Source organism: Nycticebus coucang, chromosome 7 (genome assembly GCF_027406575.1).
Source record: "Nycticebus coucang isolate mNycCou1 chromosome 7, mNycCou1.pri, whole genome shotgun sequence".
NCBI lineage: Eukaryota > Metazoa > Chordata > Mammalia > Primates > Lorisidae > Nycticebus > Nycticebus coucang.
Window position 1 is genome coordinate 127,310,721 of NC_069786.1, and position 15,765 is coordinate 127,326,485.

The following is a 15,765-nucleotide window of genomic DNA, read 5'->3' on the forward strand; positions in this document are numbered from 1 at the left end:
TAACTTGGATTTTTACAGGTTTCCATTTCTTGCTCTGGTGGGTGCCCCATAGGCCCACATTTCAGGATCTCTATTGACTAGCTCGGGTGGCATGTCATTTACACCTTGGTTCTCTGCCTTCATTATCATAATGAAATCCTTTGGAAAGAAGGTTAAAACAGTCCCAATCTTACATAAGAAATCTCTTCCCAGCAAGGGTGCTGGTGATTCAGTGATTATCAAAAATTAATGAGTAATCAGGTGATTGGAGTTGTGGCCCACTACCTTAAGCAGATAGCCAGCCAAACTCACCTCAACACGGAGTGGGAGACCTATAGAAGGCAGTGGGATCACGACGGGGAAAGGAGCTGCTGCAGCTCAAAGATGGGGTCGAGATCTTGCTATGTTTCCCAGGCTAGTCTCCGACTCCTGGCCTCAAGTGATCTTCTTGCCTCACTGGGAAGTACTTGAGATTACAGGCATGAATCAGTGGCCCAACTTGGATTTTTTTTTAATATATGGTGTTTGTGATATTGTCATAGACAACTGGGAAAACATAGGATTGAATCCATACTCACACTGCATAACAGCATGTCAATATAAAATCAACATCATACCAATGACTACAAGAAAACATGGGTAAATGATGACATAAACATAGGAAAAATTTACAATGAATCAATCCAGAAACAAAAAACATAGATAAGTATGACTACATATGTACATGTATACAAGCATGTAAATTTATTTACATACCCTCACAATCTATATGTATATATGTATATATACATGTATGTACACAGCAGGCGTTTCTTTCATTTGAAGACTTCTTTTGAAATCTGGTAATGTGATACCTCCTTATTTGCTCTTTTCGCTTAGGACTGCTTTGGCTATTTCAGCTCTTTTCTGGTTCCAAACAAAACAACCCCATCAAAAGTAGGCAAAGGACAGCACATGAACACAAATTTTTCAAAAGAAGGTATATAAATGGCCAAAAGCCTGAAAAACTGCTCAACATCAGTGATCATCTGAGAAATTCAACTTCAACCACAATGAGAATCCTTACTCCTATTAGTATGGCTTTTATTAAAAAGTTTAAAAACAATAGATGCTGGTTCAGCTATAGAGATAAAGGAACACTTGTACACTGTTGGTGGTACCACAAAGTAGTACAGCCCTATGGAAAACAGTATGCAGATTTCTCAAGGAACTAAAAGTAGATGAATCATTGGATTCAGAGATCCCACTACTGGGTCTCTACCCAAGAAAAGAAATCATTTTATAAAAAAGACACATGCACTTGAGTGTTTATTGCAGCGTAATTCACAACTGCGAGGATGTAGAATCAACCCAAGTGCCCATGATTCAGGACTGGATTAATAAAATGTGGTATATGTGTACCATAGAGTACTACTCAGCCATAAAAAAGAATGAATTAATGCCCTTTGTAGCAACTTGGAAGGAAATGGAGACCATTGCCCTAAATGATGTATCTCAAGAGTGGAAAACCAACACCCATGTGCTCTCTAATAAATTGGAACTAACTGATGGGCACACAAATGCACAGAGGGAAGTGAAAGTCATTGGAAATCAGCAGGAAGGAGGGGCAAAAACCTACCTAACTGGTATAATTGGTATAGTGAACACTATTCAGGTATGAACACATTTATAGCCCTGACTCAAGCCTTGTAACAAAAACATTTGTATCCCCTTAATATTCTGTTAGTTTTTATAAAATGAAAAGTAAAAAAAGACATCCCAGCCTTGTATATAATGTCTAAAAGTAGCAACTGCAAAAGCACCATATTATACAAACTTCATCATGATTGGTCAATTTAAAGTCTATAAAGCTACAGAGATGGAAATTCAACAGTATGACAGACGAGACATCAGCAGAAAGTCATGTGATAATCACCCTTTTACTTCTTACTTTTTCTTTTTTTTTTTTTGTGGGGACTGAGTCTCACTCTGTCATGCTGGATAGAGTGCTGTGGCATCACAGCTCACAGCAACCTCAAACTCCTGAGCTCAAGCGATCCTCTTGCCTCAGCCTCCCAAGTAGCTGGTACTAAAAGTGCCTGCAATGAGGTCCAGCTAGTTGTTGTTGTTGTTGGTGGTGGTGGGGGTGATGGTGGTTTTCAGTAGAGACAGGATCTTACTCTTGCTCAGGCTGATCTCAAACTCCTGAGCTCAAGGGATCCTCCCTCCTCAGACTCCCAGAGTGCTAGGATTACAGGGATGAGCCACCAGGGATGAGCTAGGATTACAGGGCTCTGCCACCATTTTCCCTTTTCTTGGTGGTACCTGTAGATATCCATTCTGAAAGAGAAAAGAGATTAATGATATGATGGGTCTTGTTTTTATTTTGTGGGCTTGAAATTTCTTACTGTCTTCCAGGTATTTCTACCAGAAAATTTCACTGTCAACTTAAATTCAAGAAATCTTCATGGAATTTTCCATGATTTCCCAGTGACTAAAAGAAGTGTGTAAGCTCCTTTCTCTGGCTTTGCAATGTCTACAGTGAGTCCAGTGACTGTATCAGCCTATTTATCTACAACTTACTGATGCTTTGTGGAGCATATTTTCATGTCATCCTCTTTTATGTATGCAGAATGCCCTGTTCTACATTTTTGGTTATCAGAACTGTTCTACTTTTAAAATCCAGCTCATTGGGCGGCGCCTGTGGCTCAAGGAGTAGGGCGCTGGTCCCATATGCCAGAGGTGGTGGGTTCAAACCCAGCCCCAGCCAAAAAACAAACAAACAAACAAAAATAAATAAATAAAATCCAGCTCATTGCAAACTGTTACAAGGAACTGTCCTCAACCTCAAAGTCAGAAATGACCTTCCTTCCTACTGTTTCCCTTGCTATGGCATCCTCTTTAGAGTATCTGCCCCGTGCAGGCCTATGTTTGTTAAAGCACAGCCTTCTTGCTGGGTAGAGACTCACAACTTGTGCTCCCTCCTGGCTTTAAATGTAGCTTAATGCATATATGCTACACAAAGACCTTTTCTTTATTGCTAGAGTGGCACAGGGAAGGGCTGTCTGAGGTGTGCACCAGAAAGATCCCTGTATCCAGAGTCATAAGACATAGTTTCATCTGCTGCAAAGATCCTATCACTGCTTTTTCCACATCAGGAAATTGATAAGAGGAACAAAGGACTCTTACCCTTTGTTCCTCTTATCAATTTATTATAAACTGTATTTTAAAATACAATTTATTTATCTTTTTTTTTGTGGTTTTTGGCAGGGGCTGGGTTTGAACCCGCCACTTCCAGCATATGGGACCAGTGCCCTACTCCTTGAGCCACAGGCGCCACCCTATTTATATTTTCTTTCAGGAACGCATTTGAGGTGGCATAGGAAAACACATACTGTCAGAGTGTTCTGTAATCAAGGAACTAACTACCCATCCTGATGTATTATTTTCAGATATATAATTCTATGTTACTTCTAACAGTGGCCCCCGAAGTTTAAGAACTCTCCCCCTCCAATTTATATTACTTTCATTCAACCAACTTGCACAGTTTATTAGTGGAAGAGTCAAGGCCACTGCCAATATCATGGCCTGACTCTTTCACTAATAAACTGTGCAATATCAAAAAGCTATCTTTGTAGCCAATCATGATGAAGTTTGTATAATATGATATGGTGCTTTTGCAGTTGCTGCTTTTAGACATTATATATAAGGCTGGGATATCTTCTTTTTTCACTTTTCATTTGTAATTTACTTTTCATTTTATAAAAAATATCAATTTTTTTCATATTCAAACAAAATTTTTTGATATTCACTAACAATTCACTGCCCTTCCTTCAAAAAGGTAAGCATTAATGAGCTTAGAAGATTAAGCTGTAATGTAAGGTAGCTATGGTCATTCTTGGGGGAATGTTCACAATACCATATGCATTGGAACCTGGGCAAGGGGAGTCATAATGGTTTTCTGGACACTGAGAAATTCTGCTAAATCTTGGTGTTGGTGAGTCTTGATAGCCGCATCTTTGATTTAAGCTGTGTGTCACTAGTATACCTGTATCAGGTATTTCAGGGGGTATCCACTGCAGCGTATATTTTGCTTCCAGTTCCCAGATCGTCTGTAGCCTCCTTTAATCGCAAATCTTTGGGGGGTGAACCATCTTCCAGTATCTCTTTTTATACACTTCACCGAGCTTCCTGGAAGACCACGATAAGCTGAGTTCCCTCACTATGAAAACATCTAAACTTGGCCTCCTACCACACTGGATCTGGAGCCACCCACTTTGGGTTCAGGATCAGTAACAGAAAGGTCTGAACTCCGCTCTCAGACCTCAGGGGCCCCACAATCAGCCTCAAAGGCCAAGGAAGAAGCAGACTCCCTGCTATGTGTGTATATTTCTCTGGCTTTCATGCAGGAAGTCCTGTGTGACTTATAGAGAAGACTCTGGCAGCTTGCCCCAGTTCCCTCTGAACTTTGTCCCCTTCCCAACCTTTCCCCTTTGCTAACTTTGCTTTGCTTCCTTTCACTCTCATAAACCTGAGCTATGACTGTGATCAAGATCTAGGAGAACTCCTAGCAAATCAGACATGGGATTGGTCTTGAAGGGCCCCAGTGCAGATACCTACTCCTCAACAATATGCTATTTGCATGAGTATTTCCCAGTTGAAAATCCTAGAAGACCAAGAAACTCACCTTGTTTCAATTTCTCCTTATGTAGAGTCCCCTTTAGGTTACCACAGGTCACAGGAAGTTCAGAAAGTTGAAAATTAGTATTTTTATCTCTGGGAAATCTTCCAACTGAAAGAAATCATTTTTTTTTTCATTCCATCTTCCTCTACAACTGTGCACCATCTCTCCACCCATCTTCAGATCTTTTTTTTTTTTCCATAATTTAAAATGATTGAAGGGATTTTACCCCATGAATTAGTTACACTTCACGATCTTTCTTTTATGGACAATGTTACCCTCTAAAATTCCACCCGTCAGCTTGGGACAGCAGGATCTGAGCTCTCAAGCTTGTTGGCCTCCTCTACTGACCCACAGTGACTTTCCTGCCGATGATTTGATGGGACATTTCTAGTCATATTATTACTTTGATGTTATGAGCATGGAGGATCCCCACCCCCCACCCCCACAAATTTTAGTCTTTCCTTTCTCTTTGAGGTATGACTGGGTGAATAGAAAATAGTATGAGAGCAGGACTCGAACAGGGAAAGTGATAGGGCAGGGTCTGTCTCTCTCTCTGCCATCTGCTTTGCTTCACTTTTCCTTCACCTGAGCTTTCTCTGTGGCAGAAAGGGAAGGACAGGGTCGGGGATTCTAGACGAAACTCCACATTGTGGGATGGGGGAAAGAAGAGAGGTTGATAAATGGATACAAATACACAGATAGAAGAAATAAGACCTGGTATTCGATAGATCAGTAGGAATCAATTATACATTCCCAAATAGCTAGAGGAGAATAATTTGAACATCCTAGGGTAAAGAAAAGTGAAGTATTTAAAGTGATGGATATCCCAATTACCCTGATATGACTGTATGAAAGTATCAAATAATTATGTGTACCATAAAATATGTGCATCTATTATATATCACTCAATGAATCAATAAAAAAGAAAGTTCACATTGCTCAGGGAGCCCCACACATCACATGAGTGGGGTACTAGGGATCTGTTTCTGCTGAAGCAGGGTTGGAAGGTTATAAAATGAAATTCTGACCATTAATAGGTTGGTCAGAGGAACTCTAAAAACAGAGCAAGCATAGGCCATTCCATTTTGAGCATAAGGCACGCCAATCTTGGCTGTTCAGTGACCTCCGCTGAAGCCACCCACTTCTGGGACCCACCCAGAAGGAATAAGGAACTAGTGAACACAAGGGCTCCAGGGAGGCTAACCTATAAATGAACAGAATAGTTTCAGCAGAAAGCAGCTGGAACCACACTTAGCAACAATCACTAGTACACCAAAGTAACACTCTCCCCCTAAAACCTTTCAAAGATAAGCAGTCTTACTCTTCAGGGTGATGCCTATTGAGTCTCAACCCATCTTCACTCAGGCACCATATAAGCTATTACTCTGCATCCAGCTTAGGAACTTGATCAAGTCGACTGCTACCTTACACCAAGGTTGAGACTCCAGCACTGTAGCTTCATAAGCCAATTACGAAAACTGATTCATTGCTCAGAGCACAGAATATAAAATAAAAATCTTCATGGTTAACTATTAAAAGTGTATTGATCACTTCTTTTTACCTCTTCTTTTTCTCCTTTTTCTTTGCAAACATCCAGGGTTGGCTGTGTTTATCCCTGAAAATTTTGAAAAACAACATAAACATCTCTTGTTTATAACACTGCATCCCAAATCAAAGTGTTTTACAAAAACACTGCTCAATTGTTAATGCTGGGGGAGCTTGTCTAGTTCTCAAAAAAAAAAAAAGTCAAATGGCTAGATTAGAAATCAGGAAATTTTTATGTAGAGGGCCAAACATTAAATATTTAAGGTTTTGTAGTCCATAATTCCTATTGTGGCTACTCAGCTCTGTAGTTGTATCATGCAAGCATCCATGGAGATATGTAAATGAAAAGATGTGGTTGTGTTCTAATAAAACTTTATTTACAACTGGTCAGTGTATTTGGATTTGCCTTGCAAACCATAATATGCTGACTCCTGGCCTAGACTTTGTTACAAAGATGATGCTTAGATGATATGTATTCTGTAGTTTCCATTAACATCTCTAAACCATTCCAAATAAATTTGAAACACTGTTTTATGTTCTTCCCAAGCAATAGAGTAATAACAAGAATGAAGTTAGACATGTATTGAGCGTTTATTGTGTGCCAGGAACTATCAATTTGCCTCTATTAAGTTCCTTCATCTTTAGAAAGAAATCTATCAAATAGGTACTAATTCTCATAAAGATGAGGAAAGTGATGCTCTGAGAAAAAAATACAAGTTGGTTATATAAACAAGCCCCTTAAAAATACAAATTAAATAAAGGAATCAAAGACTTCCCCTGGGAAAGAGTCAGAAATAAAATGCAGCAATATAAGGTCCCAAGACATATATCATGATTGACTCTATTGCTCATATAGCTACCACAAACCAAGCTTGAAAGAAGATTTTTGTACTGAAAATGGTGGGACAGATGAGCAAGGTCTTGGACTAACTCAATGAATGCTATGCAAGGGGAATTTATAGAAAATAAGTTCCAAAGCTTAAGAGTAGAGTTAAAGATGACACAAAGGATCAACTTAAAAAAACCCTCAGAATAATGTAGTATCTGATTTATATGTTGATTGGGTGTGTCCTAAATAAGAGTGAGTTATTCCAGATGCATGTTTAGGTCTGCATCATTCAACTGTATTTGAATGTTGATGTCAAGACACAAAGTGAATGCTCTTTCTTCCCAAAGGTCTGTGCCCATATTTGTGTCCATGGCTGGCATCATTGGGCACTCAGCCCAGGACTCAAGAGTGAGTCTCTGTCCCATTAAATTGAATACATAATTAAATAGAATAAAAAAGATAATAAAAAGATAAACATTTAAAATAAAATTATATGAGATGTAAAAAAAATCTTAATTGTTGTTTAAGAAATCTATGAAAGATGAGAAAAGTAGAAAAATCTCTCCAAAAAGAAAAAGGAGAGAAAATAGAAAATAAATAAAGAAAAAAGGGACAGAAAAACTGTAACAAAAATGGAGCCCTTGATATTGAAGAAAGTAAAAAAGGGAAAAATAAAATACAAAAAAAAAAAAACTAAGAAAATAATTAAATATATATATACATATATACACACATGCTATATACATATAGCAATATATTACATGGACACCAGTTGGTGCTCCAAGAAGATAGGAAAAAAGGGAAAAATATCTATATAATGCAATGTATTCCCTGGATACTCCGTGGTACACTGGGGTTAGGAGAAGTAAAACATACACAGATTCTACTGTATAAGATGGGGAGTGGAAGCCATTATCTAGTTGCTGAGGACACATCTTCCTGATTTATTTGCCCTCAAACAGGGCTTGGTCACTTCACTAGCATTCAATCCCCACAGGATTGGGAGCCTGAGGCTCTTGACAGACTTCTTAGGAGAAACACCCTGACCTTCTAAACACTGCCACTTGGCCGCAAAGTGGTTTTCACAGGGATGGGTGAGCTGCCCAACTAACCCCAGGAGTGGCTGCCCATGCTCAGCAGGCACCCCAGAGCCAGCCAGCTGCTGGGACCCTGCAGCCTGTTCCTTCTGAGCAGCCCTCCCATAATGGCAAGGCCCTGCTAGCAGCCAAACTGATTAGAGCTCCACCCTGCCCAGTAGTTCAATCCTGGCTGCTAGGCACCATTCAAGTCAGTTTGATTGCTTAATCCCTCCCAAAGTAGTCCACACAATCACTGAACTGAAAAAAAAAAAAAAATGCAGGCGTTCCCTATCTCTAGCCCTCTGCCAAAGGGCCAACCGGCCTCTAACCACACCCATGCACTCACCTTTTGTGCCAGTATTCTGCTGCTCCTGACCTGCTTGTTGGCTCCTGGAGTCCCCCGCTGTTTTACTGTGCCACTGGAGTGATGTTCCTGGGCAGAATACCCCAGCCAGGGGTGGCTGGAATCCTCTTTTCCCAATCTCACCATGAGTGGCTGCTAAGGAGATCTCTTTACTTTGCGATCTTGCTCCACCTCCCCCTTTGTTGCAATTTGGAAAAATCAAATCACTACAGTTAGCAAAGAAAAAGAAGGAATACTACCCAACACATTCTACAAAGCTAACATCACCTTGATCCCTAAACCAGGGAAAGACCCAACAAGAAAAGAAAATTATAGACCAATATCACTAATGAATATTGATGCAAAAATACTCAATAAGATCCTAACAAACAGAATCCAACAACACATCAAAAAAATTATACACTTTGACCAAGTGGGATATATCCCAGGGTCTTAAGGCTGGTTCAACATGAGTAAATCTATAAATGTAATTCAGCACATAAACAAACTAAAAAATAAAGATCATATGATTCTCTCAATTGATGCAGAAAAAGCTTTTGATAATATCCAGCATCCCTTCATGATCAGAACTCTTAAGAAAATTGGTATAGAAGGGACATTTCTTAAACTAATAGAGGCCATCTACAGCAAACCCACAGCCAATATCGTATTGAATGGAGTTAAATTGAAATCATTTCCACTTAGATCAGGAACCAGGCAAGGTTGCCCATTGCCTCTATTGCTCTTTAACATTGTAATGGAAGTTTTAGCCATTGCAACTAGGGAAGAAAAGGTGATCAAGGGTATCCACATAGGGTCAGAAGAGATCAAATTTTTTCTCCATTCTTGAGATATTTTACTCAGAAGGATATTTTCCAGATCCCTCCATGTAAACATAAAAGAGATAAAGTATTTCTATGAAACCTACTTATATTTACTCACACTTTCTTAAGAAAGGTAGAACACAACTATAGCTCAGGATGAAGGAAAGAAATGGTGTGGGAAGGGAGGGGGGAGGTTTGATGGAGGGTAAAAGGCGGGACCACACCTATGGAGTATATGGCAAGGATATAAGTATATGACAAGTCAAATCTGTCAAGTGCAGAACATAAATGTCTTAACACAATAATCAAGTAAATGAGGCAAAAGCTGTGTTGATTGGTTTGATGTAACTACATCAGACTGTATAAAAAAAAATCAACACATTGTACCCCACATATGCATAAATGTATTCATGATCTATGTGTATTTGACTTAATAAAAAAATTAAAAATAAAAATAAATAAAAAAATAAAAGAAACCTTGTGAGAGAGTGGGGAGTGTGGGATGAGTAAGCAGAGCAATAGAAACACAAGTGTGCTGAAGCCCATGAGGATGTATCTGGTAAAGGCAAAGTGTATAAAGAAAGGTCATCAATATTTAGGAAGAAAAGAAAATATGTAGCAAGTATTTTATTGATGCTGGGAACAATAATGAGACTGTAAGTAGTGGTAAGGCTTACACAGCATTACATAAGATGTAGTGTTAAATAAAGATATTATAAGCATCTTCACCTAAATACTGAACCCATTGTTCTCATTTTGTATTTAGGTGAAGGCACAAAATGAAATCTAAAGATAAAAAGATAAAGGATCTCCAGGGATGCAAGGCTGGTTTAACATACGCAAGTCTATAAACGTTATCCACCATATTAACAGAGGCAAAAATAAAGATCACATGATCCTCTCAATAGATGCAGAAAAAGCATTTGATAAAATCCAGCATCCTTTTCTAATTAGAACACTGAAGAGTATAGGCATAGGTGGCACATTTCTAAAACTGATTGAAGCTATCTATGACAAACCCACAGCCAATATTTTACTGAATGGAGTAAAACTCAAAGCTTTTCCTCTTAGAACTGGAACCAGACAAGGTTGTCCTCTGTCACCTTTACTATTCAACGTAGTGCTGGAAGTTCTAGCCAATACAATTAGGCAAGACAAGGAAATAAAGGGAATCTAAATGGGAGCAGAGGAGGTCAAACTCTCCCTCTTTGCTGACGACATGATCTTATACTTAGAGAACCCCAAAGACTCAACCACAAGACTCCTAGAAGTCATCAAAAAATACAGTAATGTTTCAGGATATAAAATCAATGTCCACAAGTCAGTAGCCTTTGTATACACCAATAACAGTCAAGATGAGAAGCTAATTAAGGACACAACTCCCTTCACCATAGTTTCAAAGAAAATGAAATACCTAGGAATATACCTAACGAAGGAGGTGAAGGACCTCTATAAAGAAAACTATGAAATCCTCAGAAAGGAAATAGCAGAGGATATTAACAAATGGAAGAACATACCATGCTCATGGATGGGAAGAATCAACATTGTTAAAATGTCTATACTTCCCAAAGCAATCTACCTATTCAATGCCATTCCTATTAAAATACCAACATCGTACTTTCAAGATTTGGAAAAAATGATTCTGCGTTTTGTATGGAACCGGAAAAAAACCCGTATAGCTAAGGCAGTTCTCTGTAACAAAAATAAAGCTGGGGGCATCAGCATACCAGATTTTAGTCTGTACTACAAAGCCATAGTGCTCAAGACAGCATGGTACTGGCACAAAAACAGAGACATAGACACTTGGAATCGAATTGAAAACCAAGATATGAAACTAACATTTTACAACCACCTAATCTTTGATAAACCAAACAAGAACATACCTTGGGGGAAAGACTCCCTATTCAATAAATGGTGTTGGGAGAACTGGATGTCTACATGTAAAAGACTGAAACTCAACCCACACCTTTCCCCTCTCACAAAAATTGATTCAAGATGGATAAAGGACTTAAATTTAAGGCATGAAACAATAAAAATCCTCCAAGAAAGCATAGGCAAAACACTGGAAGATATTGGCCTGGGGAAAGACTTCATGAAGAAGACTGCCATGGCAATTGCAACAACAACAAAAATAAACAAATGGGACTTCATTAAACTGAAAAGCTTCTGTACAGCTAAGGAGACAATAACCAAAGCAAAGAGACAACCTACACAATGGGAAAGGATATTTGCATATTTTCAATCAGACAAAAGCTTGATAACTAGGATCTATAGAGAACTCAAATTAATCCACATGAAAAAAGCCAACAATCCCATATATCAATGGGCAAGAGACATGAATAGAACTTTCTCTAAAGATGACAGACGAATGGCTAACAAACACATGAAAAAATGTTCATCATCTCTATATATTAGAGAAATGCAAATCAAAACAACCCTGAGATAACATCTAACCCCAGTGAGAATGGCCCACATCACAAAATCTCAAAACTGCAGATGCTGGTGTGGATGTGGAGAGAAGGGAAAACTTTTACACTGCTGGTGGGACTGCAAACTAGTACAACCTTTCTGGAAGGAACTATGGAGAAACCTCAAAGCACTCAAGCTAGACCTCCCATTTGATCCTGCAATCCCATTACTGGGCATCTACCCAGAAGGAAAAAAATCCTTTTATCATAAGGACACTTGTACTAAACTGTTTATTGCAGCTCAATTTACAATCGCCAAAATGTGGAAACAGCCTAAATGCCCACCAACCCAGGAATGGATTAACAAGCTGTGGTATATGTATACCATGGAATACTATTCAGCCATTAAAAAAAAATGGAGACTTTACATCCTTCGTATTAACCTGGATGGACGTGGAAGACATTATTCTTAGTAAAGCATCACAAGAATGGAGAAGCATGAATCCCATGTACTCAATTTTGATATGAGGACAATTAATGACAATTATGGTTATGGGGGGGAAGCAGAAAGAGGAAAGGAGGGAGGGGGGTGGGGTGTTGGTGTGTGTCACACTTCTTGGGGGCAAGACATGATTGCAAGAGGGACTTTACCTAACAATTGCAATCAGTGTAACCTGGCTTATTGTACCCTCAATGAATCCCCAAGAATAAAAAAAAAAAAAAGAAAAAAATAAATAAAATAAGGCCAGGCCCAATACAAAAAAAAAAAAAAAGATAAAGGATCTCAACCTGCTCAGAATGGAGAATGGGGGACCTATTCGTATCCCACCACACTGTTAGGTGACATCTATTCCAGGTGACATCTATTCCAAAGTAACATTACAGTTCAATGTTACTTTCTGCCAGTAACATTGAACTGTACAGGCTTATATTTCCTATAAGGCTGGCTAATGAATTCCACAGACCAGACTTTTGAAACATAAATATTCATAACTAACAAAAGAAATTATATAAAAAGATGAAAGGGAAGTCCCCTTAACCCATAGCTGTGAGAGGAGAATGAATATTTTGTACTACAAAGTATGTAATAAGAAGAATCTTATTTGACAAAATGATAAAGTGGGAATTTTCATAAGGAAATAATTCTTATTCTGTTGTAATACATGGAGACAGGTGCTTATACACAAGTGTGGTGGTAGAGATTAAGTACATTATTACAACATTTTAGCATTAACAAGTATAATCATGTGTAGTAAAAATGACTATCGTTTTACTAACATATTTTTGCTACATTTTCAAGGTCTGATTTGATTGGACCAATCCAATTAGACAACAGTTTCTACTGCCTTCCTGACACACTACATTTCCCAATAAGAGCAGTGAAGTGAAAGGCAGAAAATGACATCCTAGAAGTTATAAATCAAGCCGTACAGAGAATGGCCAGAATAAAATTCATCAGGAAAACAGAGCTTTGCATTTGGACTCTGGATATTCTGTACTCCAGGGTTTGCAACTCTACTAGACTTACCTGGTACAATCTGGGGTGGTGAGCAAGTGGCTTTCAGGGCCTCCTTTCCCTTGTTTGTTTTGAAAAGATCATTGGTATTGTTCACTGCACAAAAGAATAGGATTCTTTAGGGGTCTCAGTGTATGATCAAGGAAATTCCCTAATAAGAAAACTTGGAAAACTCTTTAAAATCCTTGCAAGTCCTGGCCCGCACCCAGGCCAAGCTGGTTCCCTGCTGAGTCACCCCCTTGTAGGTTAGTGATGCTCCGTTCTTGTCCCCACAGGCAGAGTCAATTCCCTGGCAAGGGGCAACTCTGCTCTCCTGACTTTCCTCTCCTGCACTGCTCTCTGTTTTCTTGCACCTTCTCCCTTTCACTCCACATTTCCTTCAGCTCTGCCTGCTTTCCATACAGAGAGACCTTGACGATCTTGTGTGGAAAGTGGTGAGCCAGCTGTACCCCACCACCCTGCTGCCTCCTTGAACTGTTTACAAGGCTGACAAATCATCTTTCATGTCTGAGCCACAGGTGCATTTGAGGACTATTTTTTAGAGCAGTTTGCTTACATTAAGATAAAAGAGAGTGCACTGTTTAAAAACATGAAGAAAATTTACATTTTACTTTGAAAGACACAGTGAGCAATTAGAATGAATGTATTATTTGAAGCATTATTGTTTAGTAACTTTAACATGAGGCAACATTTGTATTTGTTCTGAGGTCTTTTCCTGGTTTGTTTTCTGGAAAGGGGCATGTTTCTAATTATTCTCCAAGTCTAGAAAGTAAAAAGGGAAAACCAATTACCAATTTGTATTCTTTTTTTTTTTTTTTTTTTTTTGTAGAGACAGAGTCTACTTTAACACCCTTGGTAGAGTGCCATGATGTCACAGGACTCAGCAACCTCCAGCTCTTGGGCTTTCGCAATTCTCCTGCCTCAGCCTCCCGAGTAGCTGGGACTACAGGCGCCTGCCACAACGCCCAGCTATTTTTTGGTTGCAGTTCAGCCGGGGCTGGGTTTGAACCCGCCACCCTCGGTATATGGGGTCGGCGCCCTACTCACTGAGCCACAGGCGCCACCCTACCAATTTGTATTCTAAAGAGTTACAAGTTGTATGACAACTCATGCTATAAAGAGAATTTAGATAATACAACATTTTGATAATTGTTTTTCTCTCTCATTTAACAAAAGAAAAACTCAGAATCCAGGGTATTAGTCTTTCCTATAATTTCCCATGAGTTTTTGTAGATGACTTTGAAACATTTCTATGATTGCATTTTCTTACCTGGGCAACAAGGATGACTGTCTATCCTGCTTACCCTTTAAGGTTATTGTAAAGAAAATAATACTATTTATAAAGGACTTTTGAAAGATCACTATGTATGCCATGACCTGCTGAATAGTAACTCTGTCAAAAATCATACTTCGGGTTTCAGAATACTTCAAGTTTTATTCCTGCTAACACTGGACAGTTGGATGAATTGTCTTTTGAAACTATTCACAGTTTGTGATCAGATGACAACATGATCTTCCTATAAAGGAATATTTAGCTTTCTCTTCTCTATAGAAATCATTGTATAAATCTAACACTTCATAGGCTCAGTAACTAGTTAGTTTTGAAAACAAACTCATGGACTTGCTAGCCGATATCGATTACAAAAATCGATGTATGGGATCATATATTAACCAATAGAATCCATAAATTAATAAGCCTAATCCTCAAAAAAAAAATTAATAACAATTCCTTCTCTTCTTGCATTTCCCAAAAGGGTCAAGTTATATAACTGCAGAAAATGAGATTCCAGGATAAACTGGATCCATCGTACAGAAAAAGCTCAGGATAAAATGCATCAGAAAATAGTAACTCCTAGTTCCTACACCTGCACTCAAGCCTTGCTGTCCCAACCTTCCTTACCAGACTCATTTTTCAGGGCTGAGGTGAAGGTTCCCAGGGCCTCGCCTCCAACATTGAATTCTTCAGAGTCCTCATCATGGATGACTGTGTCAAAGAGCAAAACCCATTAAAAGTCTCAGGATGTGACCAAGGAGTCCTCATGGCAGGAAATCCCATAATAAGAGCACTAGGGGGTGGACACAGTGTCCCTTGCCTATAATCCCAGCAGTTTGGGAGGCCCAGGCAGGAGGAACCCTTGAGGCCGGGAGTTTGAGACCAGCCTGGGCAACACAGGGAGAGCTATCACTGTAACCTCAAATAATGTTTTGATCCAGCCTGTGTAATAGAGCCAGACCCAGGTAAAGCAAAAACAAAAACACTCCCCAGCCCCATCATCCTGCCCAAGTAGAAGAATTAGGAAAACCTGGGAAGCTTTGTTGTCTCACAGGCCTGGTCTGTTTCTGGAATGAACTTCAGGGCTTAAGCTACAAGCTGGTAACATTACATGCGGAGGGCAGCTTTGCCCATCTGTTGGTGCTGTTTTCACTCCCACCCTTACTCTATTTTTTGTTGTTGTTGTTGTTACTCTTTTCATTTCTTAACTTTCCTCTTGGTTCCGCCCATCTCCCCTGCTTGTCCCTCTGTTCCTGGGTTTAGTATCTTTATATACCTCTTCTTGTCTTGATGTGTTTCCTTCTTT

The 15,765-nt window shown here is 39.1% G+C and overlaps 1 protein-coding gene across 3 annotated transcripts in view; it reads right to left on the reverse strand.

Moving 5' to 3' along the window:
• Positions 1–1,712: 1,712 nt before the first annotated feature.
• Positions 1,713–15,765, reverse strand: part of LOC128590832 (nuclear autoantigen Sp-100-like) — a 43,498-nt gene continuing 29,445 nt past the window's right edge. For all 3 annotated transcript variants that reach the window (XM_053598280.1, XM_053598281.1, XM_053598279.1), the window contains exons 8-14: positions 15,087–15,170; positions 13,199–13,282; positions 8,442–8,636; positions 6,204–6,257; positions 4,646–4,750; positions 4,007–4,149; positions 1,713–2,298 (exon numbers count right to left, since the gene is read on the reverse strand). In XM_053598280.1, the coding sequence (XP_053454255.1) occupies positions 2,188–2,298; positions 4,007–4,149; positions 4,646–4,750; positions 6,204–6,257; positions 8,442–8,636; positions 13,199–13,282; positions 15,087–15,170 (776 nt within the window). In that variant the 3' untranslated portion in view covers positions 1,713–2,187. The remainder of the gene's footprint in view (positions 2,299–4,006; positions 4,150–4,645; positions 4,751–6,203; positions 6,258–8,441; positions 8,637–13,198; positions 13,283–15,086; positions 15,171–15,765) is intronic.